Source organism: Zalophus californianus, chromosome 8 (assembly GCF_009762305.2).
Source record: "Zalophus californianus isolate mZalCal1 chromosome 8, mZalCal1.pri.v2, whole genome shotgun sequence".
NCBI lineage: Eukaryota > Metazoa > Chordata > Mammalia > Carnivora > Otariidae > Zalophus > Zalophus californianus.
The window spans coordinates 113953495-113970162 of NC_045602.1; the positions used below are offsets into that span (position 1 = coordinate 113953495).

General features: G+C 43.1%; 1 protein-coding gene across 5 annotated transcripts in view; it reads left to right on the forward strand.

The window, feature by feature from the left end:
* KIF3B (kinesin family member 3B) overlaps nucleotides 1–16668 on the forward strand; it is a 59421-nt gene that overhangs the window by 38659 nt on the left and 4094 nt on the right. For all 5 annotated transcript variants that reach the window (XM_027624248.2, XM_027624246.2, XM_027624245.2 and 2 more), the window contains 7 exons: nucleotides 2102–3569; nucleotides 7065–7166; nucleotides 7395–7517; nucleotides 7625–7743; nucleotides 13126–13239; nucleotides 13805–13910; nucleotides 16038–16216. In XM_027624248.2, the coding sequence (XP_027480049.1) occupies nucleotides 2166–3569; nucleotides 7065–7166; nucleotides 7395–7517; nucleotides 7625–7743; nucleotides 13126–13239; nucleotides 13805–13910; nucleotides 16038–16216 (2147 nt within the window). In that variant the 5' untranslated portion in view covers nucleotides 2102–2165. The remainder of the gene's footprint in view (nucleotides 1–2101; nucleotides 3570–7064; nucleotides 7167–7394; nucleotides 7518–7624; nucleotides 7744–13125; nucleotides 13240–13804; nucleotides 13911–16037; nucleotides 16217–16668) is intronic.

The following is a 16668-nucleotide window of genomic DNA, read 5'->3' on the forward strand; positions in this document are numbered from 1 at the left end:
AGAGGTCTTCTAGCTCTTCATTCTACGCATTGTTTTATTACATGTAACGACTAGAAAGTATAAAAAATAACTTTTCATGTTTCCATGTACTTAACAGCAGCAGAATTTTTTATAAAAGCTTAATGGGAGAACATATTGACTCTGTATTTATTAACGTCCAGTACATAAGCCATAGACTGGCCCGTCACTGCCTCACGTTCTCCCGCTTCTTTGTTGGCAGGGAATAGGTCACCCTCACAACTAAAAAGAAATTGTTAGCACTGTCCTAAGTGTCTATTAAAATTACAAATGCATATATCCAGTGCGCCAGCAGTACGTTTTTAGAAATTTATCTTACAGATACACTTTCCCACACGTGAAAGGATGTGGGCCTAGTTTTTTCACAGTAAAATATCAGAAACAGCTTAAGTGCTAGGATTGTGGTTAAATAAATTATGATGCTTCCATGCAGTGGGATATTTTGCTGCTGTCATAAAGAATAAGGCAGCTGTATATTTATTGAGGGAACAAATGCCAAGATATGTGGTTTAGTGAGGAAAAGCAAGGTGCAGGACACTGTGTTATTACTGTGTATAACATTCTACGCTTGTGTTAAAAAAGAGGGGTAAGTATGTATTATTACATATTTGCTTGCTATGCATAAACTAGCTCAGGAAGATTAAAAATCTAATAATACTTGCCTTGTGGGGGGGGACCTGGGCAGCTGGAGAACATGTGAGGGAGAGGGACCTGTCACTGAAGAGGTCACTGAATCAAGAAGCAGGAGAATCACCTACTTAAAAGAAAAGCCAAAACCACCCCACACGGAGGTTTTTAGGAATTTGGGGTCCTCATATGTACTTCTTCACTCTGATCTGCTTGCTTGCTACCCCTTCCCAAAGAACCCATTTAATCATCCTTTCTTCTGCTCCCTGAGTTTTCTGGCACCAAATGAAGTTCTCTTTTTTGTTTTTACTGAAAAAAAATTTTTTTTTAAGATTTATTTGTTTATTTTAGAGGTGGGGAGGGGCAGAGGGAGAGGAGAGAGAGTCTCAAGCAGACTCCGTGCTGAGCACGGAGCTCCACGCGAGGCTTGATCTCACGACCCTGAGACCACAACCTGAACTGAAACCAAGAGTCAGACACTTAACCTACTACACCACCCAGGCGTTCCTACTTAAAAAAAATATTTTAACACCTATTTTTTTATTTGCATTCAAATTGTATTCCATTTATTGGTTGAATAAGTGCTTTCTATGTAACGTATTACACCACATCATTTATTTGCATACATTTTGCATAAGCCATAGTTTATGATTTTAGAATGGAAGAGTATTATTGGCACAAGATAGGAAATTCAAACAGTACAAACGAGCATGAAGTGAAGTTTTTTCTCTCTCTCTTGACCTGAGAGTCCTCTGGGCCCACAGTTCCCCTGCTGAGGCTGCCACCGTTACCACTTTGATATGCATACTTCTAAGAATATTGTTTTGCATATCAAACATAAACACGAGTGCATAGACCCACCTGCTTACACACCGTGTTCACTGTACTCATCTACTTTTTTCACTTAGCACTGCGTCTTAGTACACGCTTACATTTAGATTAGCACGTTCTTTTCAGTAACTGCCCAGGATTCTGCTGTATATGTGTTATTACATATATACTTGATTTATTCAATCAGCCTCCTCAGTCTGTTGCTACCACAAATGATGCCACAACGGAATATCCTTGTATCTGTGGGGTAAGTTCTTAGAAATAACAACTGCTACGTCAAAAGGTATTGATAGTTTCAAATTGCTCTCTGCAGAGGTTTTAGTAGTTCAACAGGACAGAAGATTATCCGGGCTTTTTAAAGGTTTCTAGCTGCCGCAACCTGGAGTATAAGATAGAGTATCAGTTAAAGGGAAGACAGGTCCGTCCACACTACCGGGGACTAAAGGCTGTACTGTCCCCACTGAAGCTCGTTAAGACCCTGTGAAGAGGTACAGCGTGCACTACAGGGATTTAATGTAGCCGTCAGAAGGTCGGACAGACGAAGGTGACATGGGTGTGTCGGGTGCTGTTGAGCAGCCTTCAGTGACAACTGTGCTGTCCTTACTTACTTTTGCTTTTTTTCTAGGACCTTAGCATCCTGAGACATTTTGGATTCACAGCGCTCAAGGTTGACCCGGTCAGAGTTCATCATGTCAAAGTTAAAAAGCTCGGAGTCAGTCAGGGTGGTGGTTCGCTGTCGGCCCATGAATGGCAAGGAAAAGGCTGCTTCATATGATAAGGTGGTGGATGTGGATGTGAAGCTGGGGCAGGTGTCAGTGAAGAACCCCAAAGGAGTGGCCAATGAAATGCCCAAGACCTTCACCTTTGATGCAGTCTATGACTGGAATGCCAAGCAGTTTGAACTCTACGATGAGACATTCCGACCGCTCGTGGACTCCGTCTTGCAGGGTTTCAATGGGACGATTTTTGCCTATGGACAAACCGGGACTGGGAAAACCTACACGATGGAAGGAGTCCGTGGTGATCCTGAGAAAAGAGGGGTCATCCCTAACTCATTTGACCACATCTTCACCCATATCTCTCGGTCCCAGAATCAACAGTACCTGGTCAGGGCTTCTTACTTGGAGATCTACCAGGAGGAGATCCGAGATCTGCTCTCAAAGGATCAGACCAAAAGGCTAGAGCTCAAAGAGAGGCCTGACACTGGCGTGTACGTGAAAGACCTGTCTTCCTTTGTCACCAAGAGCGTGAAGGAAATAGAGCACGTGATGAACGTGGGGAACCAGAACCGCTCTGTCGGTGCTACCAACATGAACGAGCACAGTTCGCGCTCTCATGCGATTTTTGTAATCACCATTGAGTGCAGTGAGGTGGGCCTTGATGGAGAAAACCATATCCGTGTAGGGAAATTGAACCTGGTGGATCTTGCTGGCAGCGAACGGCAAGCCAAGACCGGTGCACAAGGAGAAAGACTGAAGGAGGCCACCAAGATCAACCTGTCCCTTTCAGCCTTAGGTAACGTCATCTCTGCCCTGGTGGACGGCAAAAGCACTCACATTCCATATCGGGACTCAAAGCTGACCAGGCTCCTCCAAGATTCTCTGGGTGGCAATGCTAAAACTGTGATGGTAGCCAACGTGGGCCCTGCCTCGTACAATGTAGAAGAGACTCTGACCACTCTGAGATATGCCAACCGTGCCAAAAACATTAAGAACAAGCCAAGGGTCAATGAGGACCCTAAAGATGCCCTCCTTCGAGAATTCCAGGAAGAGATTGCCCGGCTCAAGGCCCAGCTGGAAAAACGATCCATTGGCAGGAGGAAGAGGCGAGAGAAGCGGAGGGAAGGTGGCGGCAGTGGTGGGGGCGGGGAGGAGGAGGAGGAGGAGGGAGAAGAGGGTGAGGAGGAAGGGGATGATAAGGATGATTACTGGCGGGAACAGCAAGAAAAACTGGAGATTGAGAAGCGGGCCATTGTAGAGGACCACAGCTTGGTTGCAGAGGAGAAGATGAGGTTGCTGAAGGAGAAGGAGAAGAAGATGGAGGACCTGCGGCGGGAGAAGGACGCCGCCGAGATGCTGGGCGCCAAAATCAAGGTACCACGGCCTTCCTCGGGCCTTTGTTCTCTCAGTGCTTTCCATTTTATCCAAAAAATGACAATGATGGATGATGTCCCTTTCAGTTTTACATTCCCAACAGCCCCATGGGATCCAGTGTCCAGGAAACATTTGTTGAACTGAAATTAAAACCATTTCTTCAAGTTTATATTGAACTCCTAGGAAGAATAATTATTACATGTGTGCACGGTATGAAAAGCAGCAATAAAATGGACACCCACGGGCCCCACGGCCAGTGTGAGAAATAGAACGTAATCCATATCTTTACAAGCTTTGTGTCCCCCTCCCCCAGAGCTAGCCCTTGTTTTGAATTTGGTGTTTATTGTTTCCTGACTTTGCTTTACGGTTTTCTCATATACGTATATACCTCTAAAAAAAAAGATAGCTCCACATAATTTTGTACCTTTGTATAAATGGAATCCCACTGCTGCAGTTTGCTTTTACTTGCCCAGCCTTATGTAATGAGATTTGCCTAGGTTGATGCTTGCAGCTGTGATTCATTCTTTATTACTGCTCTGAGAAGTGAGTGGCATTCCATCCTCCGGATAGTGGGTTGTTTCCATTTTTTGCTACGTACGTTTTTGTACTTGGCTCCAGGAGAACATGGATGAGCAAGAATTTCTTACCTGGCGCCATCAGGTCCTCGGGTATGTGCAGCCCCAATTTTACTAGATAATCACAAGTTGTTTTCGGAGGTGGCCATATGAAGTGAAGCTTCTACCAGCACATATGAACTCTGGTTGCTCCTCGTTCTTACCAGCACTTAGGACTATCCGCTTTAATTTTCATATGCCTGATGTATATAAAGTGGTATCTCATTGTGGGTTTTGTTTGTTTGTTTGTCTGTTTGTTTTCAAGTAGGCTCCATGCCTAGCGTGGAGCCCAACTCGGGGCTTGAACTCATGACCCTGAGAACAAGACCTGCGCTGAGATCAAGAGTCGGACGCTTACCCAACTGAGCCACCCAGGCGCCCCTCATTGTGGTTTTAATATGCAGTGCCCCAACCATACAAGATACAGAACAGTTCCATTGCCCACAAATACTCCCTTGTAGTCAGCCTCCTCCCTCAGCCTCCAACCCCTGTGAGTCAGTGGCTGACTAGCATTCTAGAGCATGGAGACTCCTGTGTATTTTCTTTCTGGTGCCAGTGTACTATTCCATCAGGTGCCTGGACTCTGGGCTGCCATAGGCCTTTACTGGCAGAGGAGAGGACAGAGCTAGTCCTGGCAATCTGGGGATGACCGCTGCCTGCCCACCAGCCAGAACGGCTCTGAGGTGTTGGGTTCTTTCTTAGTGAATTTATGAAAACTGATTTCGACGCTCAAACGTATCCTTGTTTATTAATTTAGAAATGACCAGTGATCTCTTTCTCGCCTCCACTTTCCCCACTGTATGAAGCTGTGCTTTATCTGTGGCTTCATGGCCGCCCTTTCACAGAGCTGGGTTCTATTTTACTTCAGAGGCAGGGGTCCGTTCCAGAGCTTTCAAGACCTGATGTGCAAATGGAGTCCTATACAACACAGTTAGGAGGTCACTTTGTTTCAGGGAGGAGCTTACTCTGGGATTCCTGAACGTCAGACGCCACTTCACCCCTCCACATTCCTGCACTTAAAGTGTAATGGAGTGTGCCCCTGTTTGATGAGCATGCTGGTTTTTAGGATCACATCTATTATTCAAGCCCAGGAACACCTAGACTCTCTAAACAACCTGGGTTATTTGGGCAACTCTCAGAGGTCAGGTGTGGCAAGACTCAATATTACCTCAAGGTCACTGAATCTCTTAGATGTTTTGTTTATGGGAGAATGATATTACTTCTGTCTCTCGAAATCTCTGGGTGCTGTAAAATCATAGGACAAAAATATTTTACAACTGGAAAGAGTGTGTGTGTGGGGGTGGGGTGGGGGCTGGTTAGTAATCCAGTCCAACCACTTCATTTTGAGAGAAGAGGAAATGGGCCCAAGGGCTCACTGAAAGATGGCAACAGGGCTACTATTCATGTTCATAAGTTTCTCAAAAGCAAGGTCGTGGAGTTTTTGGATTCTGTGCTTTTCAGGTGCAAATCATTCCCATGGCTTTAGCCACCATCTAAATGCTCAAGGTGTCCCATCTATTATAGCCAGCCCAGAGCTGTCTCCTAACATTCAAGCCTGATAGTCTCTGCCTACTGGACATTTCCAGAGATGGCCATGGCCACCCAGAACGTGTTCCTGCCTTCCTTTTCTTTTCTTTCTTTCTTTCTTTTCCTGCCTTCCTCTTTGCAGTCAAGCCAGACCCCTAGGAGTTATCCCTGCTAGCTATGCCTCCCTCTCACTTACCGCCCAGTCAGTCCCAAGGCCTCTGAATCCTGCGCCATTGGACTGGATCTCTTGGACCCATCCACTTTGCTGTCTCCCGCCATTACTGCCCTAGCGCAGGCCTGAATCCTCAAAACAGCCTCTTGGCTGGTCTCCTTCTGCCTGGCCTTCCCTTTTCCAGTCATCCTTCCTATGGTGGGTGAAGAATGTTTCTAAAGCACAAATCTGACTGTGTACCCTTATGCTCAAAGAACAGTCAGTACGATTCCTGCGGTTCTCAGATCAACTTTAGTTTCCCCTTAACAGGGCTTTGATGTTTTTGAACTGACCCCTGATTGCTTTGCCAACTTCATGTAGCACCACTTCCTATCCTACCCTCTCACACACAATGTTTTTTTCTTTTAAGATTTTATTTATTTATTAGAGAGGGAGGGCTTGTGTGAGCAGGGGGAGGGGCAGAGGGAGAAGGAGAGAGAGAATCTCAAGTAGACTGCACACTCAGCGCTGAGCCTGATGTGGGGCTCAATCTCACGACCCTGAGATCATGACCTGAGCCGACATCATGAGTTGAATGCTTACCCGACTGAGCCACCCAGGCACCACTGCATTTTTTTTTTTCTTAGCTAATTCCTATTTTTACTTCAGCACTCTTGAGACAGGAAGCTTTCCTTGATTCCCTCCAAAAGCCTGAATCCTCTCCCCTCCCGTATGCCTCTCCCATTATTCATTATTTCTCTGTCTTTTCCTTATGATGGTGTCTGACTCTGTAGCATAAGAGCCTGCTTATTTGTCTGTGGTCCACAGTGGAGTCTTCAGCTGTGTGATTCATATTCAGTTGCATTCCTAGTACCTAGCACGTGGGAGGTACTCAGTATGTTTTAAGTAAGGTCAATACTTTGTACATACAAACAAAAAAAAAATTTTTTTTTTTAAGAAAGCTGAAATTCCTATATGGCTGGGGAAGCTGTGTCTTCAGTGTTTCTAAGGTAAAGCCCCAGTGGAGCCACCTCAGTCCCAGCCTGGTGATGGTAAGGACGCTGCTGTGCACAATCTGTTTTCCCCCAGAGTTCACTCCTTTGGCTCAGTCCTAAGCTCATTATGTTTTACAGGCTGCCCTATGAGGAGGTATGTTCTGAGGGAGATCATTCACGAGATGGATTCTACTTTTTTCTCACTCAGGCCATGGAGAGTAAGCTGCTTGTTGGAGGAAAAAATATAGTAGATCATACAAATGAACAACAGAAAATCCTGGAGCAGAAACGGCAGGAAATTGCAGAGCAGGTAACTTTTCATTCCCTTTTGAGGAGAAGAGGGTGGGATAAGGTGCACCAATGCTACAGAGCAAATATCTCTTGTATTAGATTCTTCAGAGGGAATGAAAACAGGGTGTTCAGCCCCTTCCTAGTGGGAGACTTTGGTCTGGAGCACCCAGCTCTGTATTCTTGTACAGACATTGTCTCTGATGAACTGTGTGATGAATTATGCGATGAATTATGTGATGTTGCTCAGAAACGTCGAGAAAGAGAAATCCAGCAACAGATGGAAAGCAGAGACGAGGAGACCTTGGAACTTAAAGAGACGTACAGCTCATTGCAGCAAGAGGTGGACATCAAGACCAAAAAACTCAAGAAGGTATAAAGGAATGAGGCCAGGCAGAGGTGTCTTGAGACTTGGGGGAAGGGAAGAACTCTGTTGTTTGGAGGGCTCCCCTCCTCACCTGCCTTTCCCCTCGGTTCCAGCTCTTCTCCAAGCTTCAGGCGGTGAAGGCAGAGATCCATGACCTCCAAGAAGAGCACATCAAGGAGCGTCAGGAGCTGGAACAGACTCAGAACGAGCTCACAAGGGAGCTGAAACTGAAGTAAGTTCTGGACCTTTCATGGCACCCCCAGCCACTTGCCAGGTGGTGGTTTGTTGAGTAAGAAATAGGTCTCTAAAGACAGGGCCCCTGCCTACTCCCCACCTTGTCTGTTTTTTGTTTATTCTTGAGAAAGTCACTTTCTGTCTCTGGGTCCCATCTGTTAGGTGAATGACTTCACCAGATGATCTCCAAATTTCCTTCCACCCTACTTGCTTGAAGTTTTTAAAGGCTCCAGCCTCTATTGATAAGAGGGAATCTATTATTAACTAGAATTTTCTGAAAGGTATAATGAACATCCAAATGCCCACCACCCAGATTCATTGATAAACAACCTTTTGTCATTTATCTTTCATAGAAATATTCTAAAATCTCATGTAATTTTTTTTTTTAAAGATTTTATTTATTTATTTGACACAGAGATAGAGAGCATAAGTAGGCAGAGTGGCAGGCAGAGGGAGAGGGACAAGCAGACTCCCCGCTGAGCAGGGAACCTGATGCGGGGCTCGATCCCAGGACCCTGGGATCACAACCTGAGCCGAAGGCAGACGTTTAACTGACTGAGCCACCCAGGCACCCCTAAAATCTCATGTAATGTTAACCTCATGTTATCTCATTCCTGCATACTCACATACATGATCCTAATGCTGTTTTAAAACATGCCTTACTGAGGTATAATTTACATACCATACAATTCACCTATTTATTTTTACTTATTTATTTATTTTTTTATTTTTTAAAAGATTTTATTCATCCATTTCAGACAGACAGAGTCAGCGAGAGAGGGAACACAAGCAGGGGGAGTGGGAGAGGGAGAAGCAGGCTTCCCGCCAAGCAGGGAGCCTGATGCGGGGCTCGATCCCAGGGCTCTGGGATCATGACCTGAGCCGAAGGCAGACGCTTAACGACTGAGCCACCCAGGCGCCCCACAATTCACCTATATAAATTAGTATACAAGTCTGTGGGCACCTGGGTGGCTCAGTTGGTTAAGCATCCAACTCTTGCTTTCAGCTCAGGTTGTAATCTCAGGGTTGTAAGCCCGAGCCCTATGTCAGGCTCCCCACTGGGCATGGAGCCTGCTTAAGATTCTTTCTCCCTCTGCCTCTCCCCGCCCCCTAAATAAATAAATAAATGAATGAATAAAGTATACAAGTCAGTTTTAAAAATATGTATTTACAGGGTTATAAAACCATCACCACAATCTGATTTTTTTTAATTATTTTTTATTTTTTAAAGATTTTATTAATTTGACAGAGAGAGAGAGCACAAGAGCACAAGCAGGGGGAGTGGCAGGCAGAGGGAAGGAGAAGCAGACTACCTGCTGAGCAAGGAGCTCAATGCGGGACTTGATCTCAGGACCCTGGAATCATGACCTGAGCTGAAGGCAGAGGTTTAACTGACTGAGACACCCAGGCGCTGCTACTGCCATCTGATTTTAGAACATTTTTTTGTGTCTCCCTGTCCACCCCCGCAAGGAAACCCTGTACTAGTTAGCAGTCATTCCTTATTACCCGCCACCCTTCAGCCCTAAGTACCTACTAACCTACTTTCTGTCTCTGTAAATTTGTCTGTTCTGGACATTTCATATAAGTGGAATCTTACGATATGTGGCCCTCTGTGACTGGTTTCTTTCGCTTAACATGATGCTTCCAAGGATCGTCCATGTTGTAACATGTCAGGACTTCATTCTTTTTTATGGCTGAATGATACTGGATTTTATGGATATACCACACATTTTATTCATTTATCAGTTGATGGACATTTGGGTTGTTTCCAGTCCTTGGCTATTACGGATAATGCTGCTATGAACGTTCATGTACAAGTTTTTAGATGAATGTGTTTTCATTTCTCCGGGATATATACCTAGGAGTGGAATTGCTTAGGTCATATGGTAACTCTGTGTTTGACTTTTGGAGGAATTGCCAAACTGTTTTCCAGAATGGCTGTATCATTTTACATTTCCACCACCAATTTTTCCACATCCTGTTGACACTTGTAACTGTCTGTCCTTTTTATTATAGCCATCCTAATGGGTGTGAAGTAGTATCTCATTGTGGTTTTGATTTGCATTTCTCTAATGACTAATGATAGAATGTCTTTTTATGTGCTCTGACCATTTGCATATCTTCTTTGGAGAAATGTCTGTTCAAATCCTCTGCCCATTTTAAAATTGGGTAGTTTATTGGGTCTTTTTATTATTGTGTTGTAAGAGTTCTTTCTGTATTCTAGAGACAAGTCTCTTATCAGATATGTGATTTGCAGATATCTTCTCGCATTCTATGGGTTGTCTTTTCACTTTCTTTATGGCATTTTGTTTGCAGCACAAAGGATTTTAATTCTGATATAGTCCAATTTATCTATATTTTCTTTTGTTTAAACTTTTGGTATTGTATCTAAATTTTCCTATTCTGGATATTACATATCAGTTTATAATGGAATAATGTGGCCATTGGTGGCTGGCTTCTTTCACTTAGTGTAGTGTTTTCAAGGGTAATACATGTAGCACATATCAATAATTCATTCTTTTTTTATGGTTGAATAATATTGTATCATATGACTATACCGCATTTTATGTATCCATTCATCAGTTGATAGACCTTTGGGTTGTTTCTATTTTTTAGCTAATCTGAACAATACTGTTGTGAACATTTGTGTACAAGTTTTATTGTGGACTTATGTTTTCAATTCCCTTAGGTCATCTTAGAGTCTTAAAGTTTGAGGTCTTACATTTAGATCTATGATTCATTTTGAGTAAATTTTTATATATGGTCTGTGGTAGGGTTCCAAGTGCATTCTTTTGCATGTGGATATCCAGTTGTCGCAGCACCATTTGTTGAAAGGGTCTTCTCTCGTTGTCTTTGCGCCCTTGTTGATCATAAATGGAAGGGTTTATTTCTGAACTCTCAATATTGTTCCATTGATCTATTTGCTTGTCTTTATGCCAATACCACACTGTCTTGACTACTATAGCTGTGTAGTAAGTCTTGAAATGAGGAAGTATGAGTCCTCCAACTTTGTTGTTCTTTTTCAAGATTGTTTTTGGCTATATGGAGTTTCTTACATTTCTGTATACATTTTAAGATCATCTTGTCAATTTCTGTGAAAAAGCCAGCTGGGATTTTGATAGGGATTGTGTTGACTTTAGAGATCCATTTGGAGAGTACTGTCATCTTAACAGTTAAGTGTTTTGATCCATTAACGTGGGATGTCTTTTTATTTATTTAGATCTTTAATTTCTGTCAAGAATGTTTTGTGGTTTTCAATAGACAAGTCTTTGCACTTCTTTTGTTAAATGTATACCTAAGTTGTTTGTTGTTTTTTTTTGCTATTGTATATGGAATTGTTTTTCTTAATTTTATTTTCAGAATGTTTATTGCTAGTGTGTAGAATTACAGTTGATTTTTGTATACACAATGATATCTTTCGACCTAACAAAACTAATGTTGTTCCTTAGTATTATCTCAGGCCTTACCCATATTCAGATTTTATGGGTTTGCTCATATTAATATCCAGATAAAGACCACATATTGCATTTGGTTATTATTTCTCTTCAGCTTATTTTAATATGGAGCAATCCCTTTTTCTTTTAAAAACTTTTTTTGCAGTTGACTTACTGAAAAGCCAGGACAGCCTGTAGAAATATCTCACAGTCTGGATTTTAACTGAAAGCTAGTTCTGAAGCACTAGTTCTCAACCTTGGCTGCACACGGAAATCATATAAGGAGTTTTAAAAAGGCCCCACCCCGAAGATTTTGACTTATTGGTCCTTCAGCTTTAGCAGGCACCAAATCATCTGAAGGGCATATTAAGTACAGATTGCTGGTTCTCATACCAGAGAGTCTGATTCAGTTCATCTGGGATGGAGCCTGAGAATTTAACATTTCTAACAAATTCTAGTTGTTGCTCCTGCTGGTTCTGTGAACACATGGTCTCTCATGAGGTCTGGGCAAGATATTTTTCAGAACTCTGTAAGTAATATTAACGTGTAGCCTGGCTTCAGAATGACTGAGTTAATGGTTTCAACCAACAATAATTTGTCTGAAATTATTATTTCATTAGGGGTTGCAAAATACTGTTTTTCTCTATCAGTCCTTCTACAACATTCACTGAGATTTTTCTTTTCTTTTCTTTTCTTTTTTAAGTAATTTCCACACCCAGTGTGAGGCTTGCACTCACAACCCTGAGATCAAGAGTCTCATGCTCTACAGATTGAGCCAGCCAGGCACCCCTAGCTGGAATTTTTCTTTAAAGAGCTCTTCAGAGGGATTCTTTTAATGACCAAGTTTTAAATTTGGAAGGAGCCCTTATAATTAAATGTGTCCTCTTTCTAGGTATGTACACCTAGAAAAAAAATCAAAACAAAATGTCGAAATATTAATAATAGCTATCTCTGGATAGTGAAATTATATGTAGTTGTATTTTTCACATTTCCTACTGTAAATAGGACTTTTAAAATCAGAAAAAAACAAATATATGTCATAAAAATAATTTCTTAAATGTTTCAAACAAAATAAGTAGAAAGTTTCATCTCTCTGAAATATTTTTTCCCTAGGGAAGCCATTTTCATTGTTATATCTCTTATTTATATCTTTTGAATGAACAGTGAGTCAGCCTCTTTCTCACGGTCAGTACCCTACACGTCTGTGGTATTTGTTGTGTGTCTTTCCCACGTTAACACCCCGTTGACATTGTTCTGTCCTGAGGTTTTGAAAGCGTGAATGCAGAGATGTGGCAGGGGACAGTAGTCACCATGGAGAGACACAATCCAGTGGGTTCCAGTTTCATTGTTCGCCATGTTCCCCAGCACTTCTCAGACTGAGACTCTTCTCAGGAATGGTCTTTATTCTCAGTGCTCTAAGGGACTGAAATCCACTCAGTCTTGCTCTTTGTCCTGGTGATTAGAGTGGGAAGTTTTCTAGCTTGGGCATCGATCCATGGGAAGAAGACCGTTTACCTTCTAATCTGTTTTCAGCATTTTGGAAGTTGATGCGCTGGGTTGGCAGTACCAGTGGCCCTCTAAGAGACACTTCAGTTAGCGCATTTTCACTCTGATATAGTCCAGGCATGGCCACTTTTCTTCACTCCGTTCTCCTCCTCAAGCTGCTTCTCCTTGGGCAGAAGTGACCTCCCTAGAGTCCTAGGGCAGCCCACCATTGCCACCTGTCATATCTAAGAGGGCCACACCATTACCTCTCTGTCTCAGGCGACCAAGTGTCATTCCTGTGTGTACCCTAACTCTCTGCCTGGTGGTCGGCCCACAGTGCCTGCCCGCTAAGTGTTTGCTGAGCGGCCTGACTCTTACGTGATGACTCCGTGTGTAGGATAGCCTGTGCCCCAGCTGTCTTCTTTGTCCACCTGTGTTCACTCATGTGTGTGCTCTTACAGGCATCTTATTATAGAAAACTTTATCCCTCTGGAAGAAAAAAGTAAAATTATGAATAGATCCTTCTTTGATGAAGAGGAAGATCATTGGAAATTACATCCTATAACCAGACTGGAGTAAGTCACTATTGATTTTAAGGTGGGGAGGAGGGGAAAAATGTGGGAAAGCTGGACTTGGCCCAAGGGGTATGGTAGGAATTGGGGGACTATCACAGTGAATTCATGACCTTTCCCAAGTTCCTGCATTTGCGCTTCCTCAGCTGTCAAGTGAAGCATGCTAGGCCAAAGGAGGGGCAGTACCTAGATAGATGTCATATTGTATGGCAATCTGACACAGCGTTGAGGAGGACTTCCAGTCTGTGTCTGGGGTCTGCCAAGGATGTGGGGATGGGGAATATTGACATTTGTGCTTCACGCCTGCCACCTAAGAATGGGATGATGACTCTGATCCTTTTCAATTTAAGAGCTGTATGATGTTCACATTCGAATCAGAACGCAACTCAAACAGAAAATATAAGCAGTTCCTGCCCCATTTGCAAGGCAGCCCTCAGTCCAGGGAGTTACTAGGTTTAGGTTCTAGTTAAATAGGCTCAGTGTCTTCTGAGAGCTGGTTCCACAGGACGATCCTGGGACTGCGGAACACACTCCAGCCAGGGCTTTAACCACTGCAGTCCATTTCCAGGAATCAGCAGATGATGAAGCGGCCAGTCTCAGCTGTGGGATATAAGAGACCGTTGAGCCAACACGCAAGAATGTCCATGATGATTCGTCCAGAGGCCCGATATAGGGTGAGAAGATCATCCTTGTGTTTCTCTCCTCTTTTCAAGGAGGTTAGGTTTATGTAAACCCTCAGGCACCATTCCGCAAAGTCACAGAGTTTGTATCCTGCCTCTTTCCAGAGGTTCCTGAGGACATTTATATTAACATAACAATTATAACAAATAATAAATATACTAAGTAAATAACAATAGAAAGAACAAATAATTATGAATAAGAAGGTAAAATAGAATGAGATTTAGAAAATTAGGCCTAGGGAAGGAGGAGAGCACAAACGTACTGTCAGTAATGGCCAAGAAACATCAACACGAAGCCTGAAAATGGCTCTGTGTGAAGGCTGGAGGGAAGGCAGGTATGTAATGACAGGAGATGGAGATGAATTAAAGAGCGGTCGGTACTTCCATTTAACGGGATGTGGGTCAGTCAGGTAGTTAGTTAGTTATTTATTTTTTAAAGATTTTACTTATTTGAGAGAGAGCAAGTGAGAGAGAGAGAGAGAGAGAGCGCACAAGATGGGGGAGGGTCAGGGAGAAGCAGGCTCCCTGCTAAGCAGGGAGCCCTATGTGGGACTCGATCCCAGGACCCTGGGATCATGACCTGAGCCGAAGGCAGTCGCTTAACCACCTGAGCCACCCAGGCGCCCAAGGTAGTTATTTAAAGTGACATAATTGAGGACTATTTAATGACCCAAACATTTTACAGCAATAATACTGTGCGGACTTCTACTCCTAAGCACTTGCTGTATGCAGGCCATGCACTCAGCCCTTTATTGCTTTCTCTAACTGATGTTCCTACCTCCTCTCTGCAGCAGGTCCTGTGGCTTAGTAGGTAGCTGGTAAGTGGATGGACCAGGAGACACAATGTATTATTAAGTTATGAAACAGTTGGTACTGGAAGTTTATGTATGAATTAAAGCTACTGTAAAATATAACAAAACGTGAACTGGTTATCTCTGGTTAATGGAAGTGCACTCGATTCAAATTGCCTTCTTTTTGCTTATCTGTATTTTATATCAGAGGGGAACCTGTGTTATTTTTTTAAACTGTTTTTGAGTCTCCCTTGGCCACCAGAGCAAAACAGATTGGGATTAATTAGTTCCTCAGGTACTGTTCTTCCTGGTGCTGAGTTGTTTAAAATAAAGGAAACAAAAGCAAAAAAGCTGCATTAGGTGGGGTTTTCTATAGCGGAAGGTGAATGATGTATCAGAGTCCTCAGAAGCATTTTCCTAGCAGTTTCAGAGGGTGCATCTCTTGCCCATTATTTCATGTCTCAAAACAAAAACATGATTTCAAAGCCTACAAATCAAAACACGTGGGTTTCCAGGGGACTAGCCTGATCCAAAGGTAGAATTTAAAGCAGTGGCTTCAGATGTTTTTAGCAATGGACCTAGTCCATGAAGAGAAACTTTAAACAGCATCTCAATATATAACATTGATTGATGGAGCCCCTCCATCTCCCCACCTTCTCCCTGCCGTGGCCCTCCTGCCCCCTCTGGGGCTTGAACTCTACGGGGTGGGAAGAGCTGAAGGAGGAGATATGTACCATGGGTGTTCTTCCCTCTACACACTCATCTCCGTTTGTAGGAGCCAGGGAAAGGCCTACCACAGGCTATCAGGTGAAGGAATCCAGCCACAAGGCCAGTTCTGAGGCAGGGCCCGGTATGATTTATAAAATGTGGTTACAAGACACACACTGCCACATACCTTCGACATATGTACTCCCTAACTGCCTCCTTCCCTCAGCAACCAGAAGGTTCATCAGAGCTGCTGTGGGTGGTGAGATTATCAGTGATTACTGTCGTCTTCTTTATACCTTTTTGTATTTTCACATTGTCTGCAGTAAATGGGTTCTACTTATTATTTTTCCCTGCTTATTCCCCTTAGAGTATAATATATGTTCATTGTTTAAAAAAAAAAATTTTTTTTTTTAAGGAAATAGAGGAAAGCCCAGAGAAGAAGATAAAAAACATCTGTATCCTCACCAGGAAAAAAGTTATAAAACTATGTCACTACAGGCTCTTGGGAGGCTCTGAGTAGCAAGAAATGTGCAGTTCTGTTTTTTGGAGGGGGGCAGGTTTGCTTGTACTTTCTGTGTCTGATTAGAGGCCAGCCTCACTGGTTATGACTGTGCTCCTGCAGGCAGAGAACATCGTGCTGTTAGAGCTGGACATGCCCAGCCGGACCACCAGAGACTACGAGGGCCCCGCCATTGCTCCCAAAGTCCAGGCTGCACTGGATGCAGCTCTGCAGGATGAAGATGAGATACAGGTGGATGCGTCATCCTTTGAAAGCACGACAAATAAGAAATCGAAGGCCAGGTGAGTGGCTTTTGATGACCTGTGGTTAAACAGAACATGCTTGAACAAGGACAAATGAAGGTAGAGGTTTATCATGGAACGCTTTACAAAACACACCAGAAAATACTGCCATATTACTCCTATGTTTACTCATTTATTCCACAAATACTTATGGTTCAGGCATTATGTCAAGTCTAATGAACGCCAGAATGGCTAATGTGCCCAAGTTCCTACCATAAGGAGCATGTGTTCTCGTGAAATAGGGGACAGTTCTTTGGTCCCTGCCAGGTACTAGGCCGTTTTAAGTGCTTTAAAAAAATTCTCTGATTTACTGCAAAAACTTATAAATGTTATCATTAATTCCATTTATAAAATCTCTAAGGTAAGAAAACTGAGTCTTAGAGAATTTGTTAGAAAGTAGCCAAGGTCAAGGAAGTAAATCCAGAGCCAGGGTTCAAACCTAGGTGTGTCTA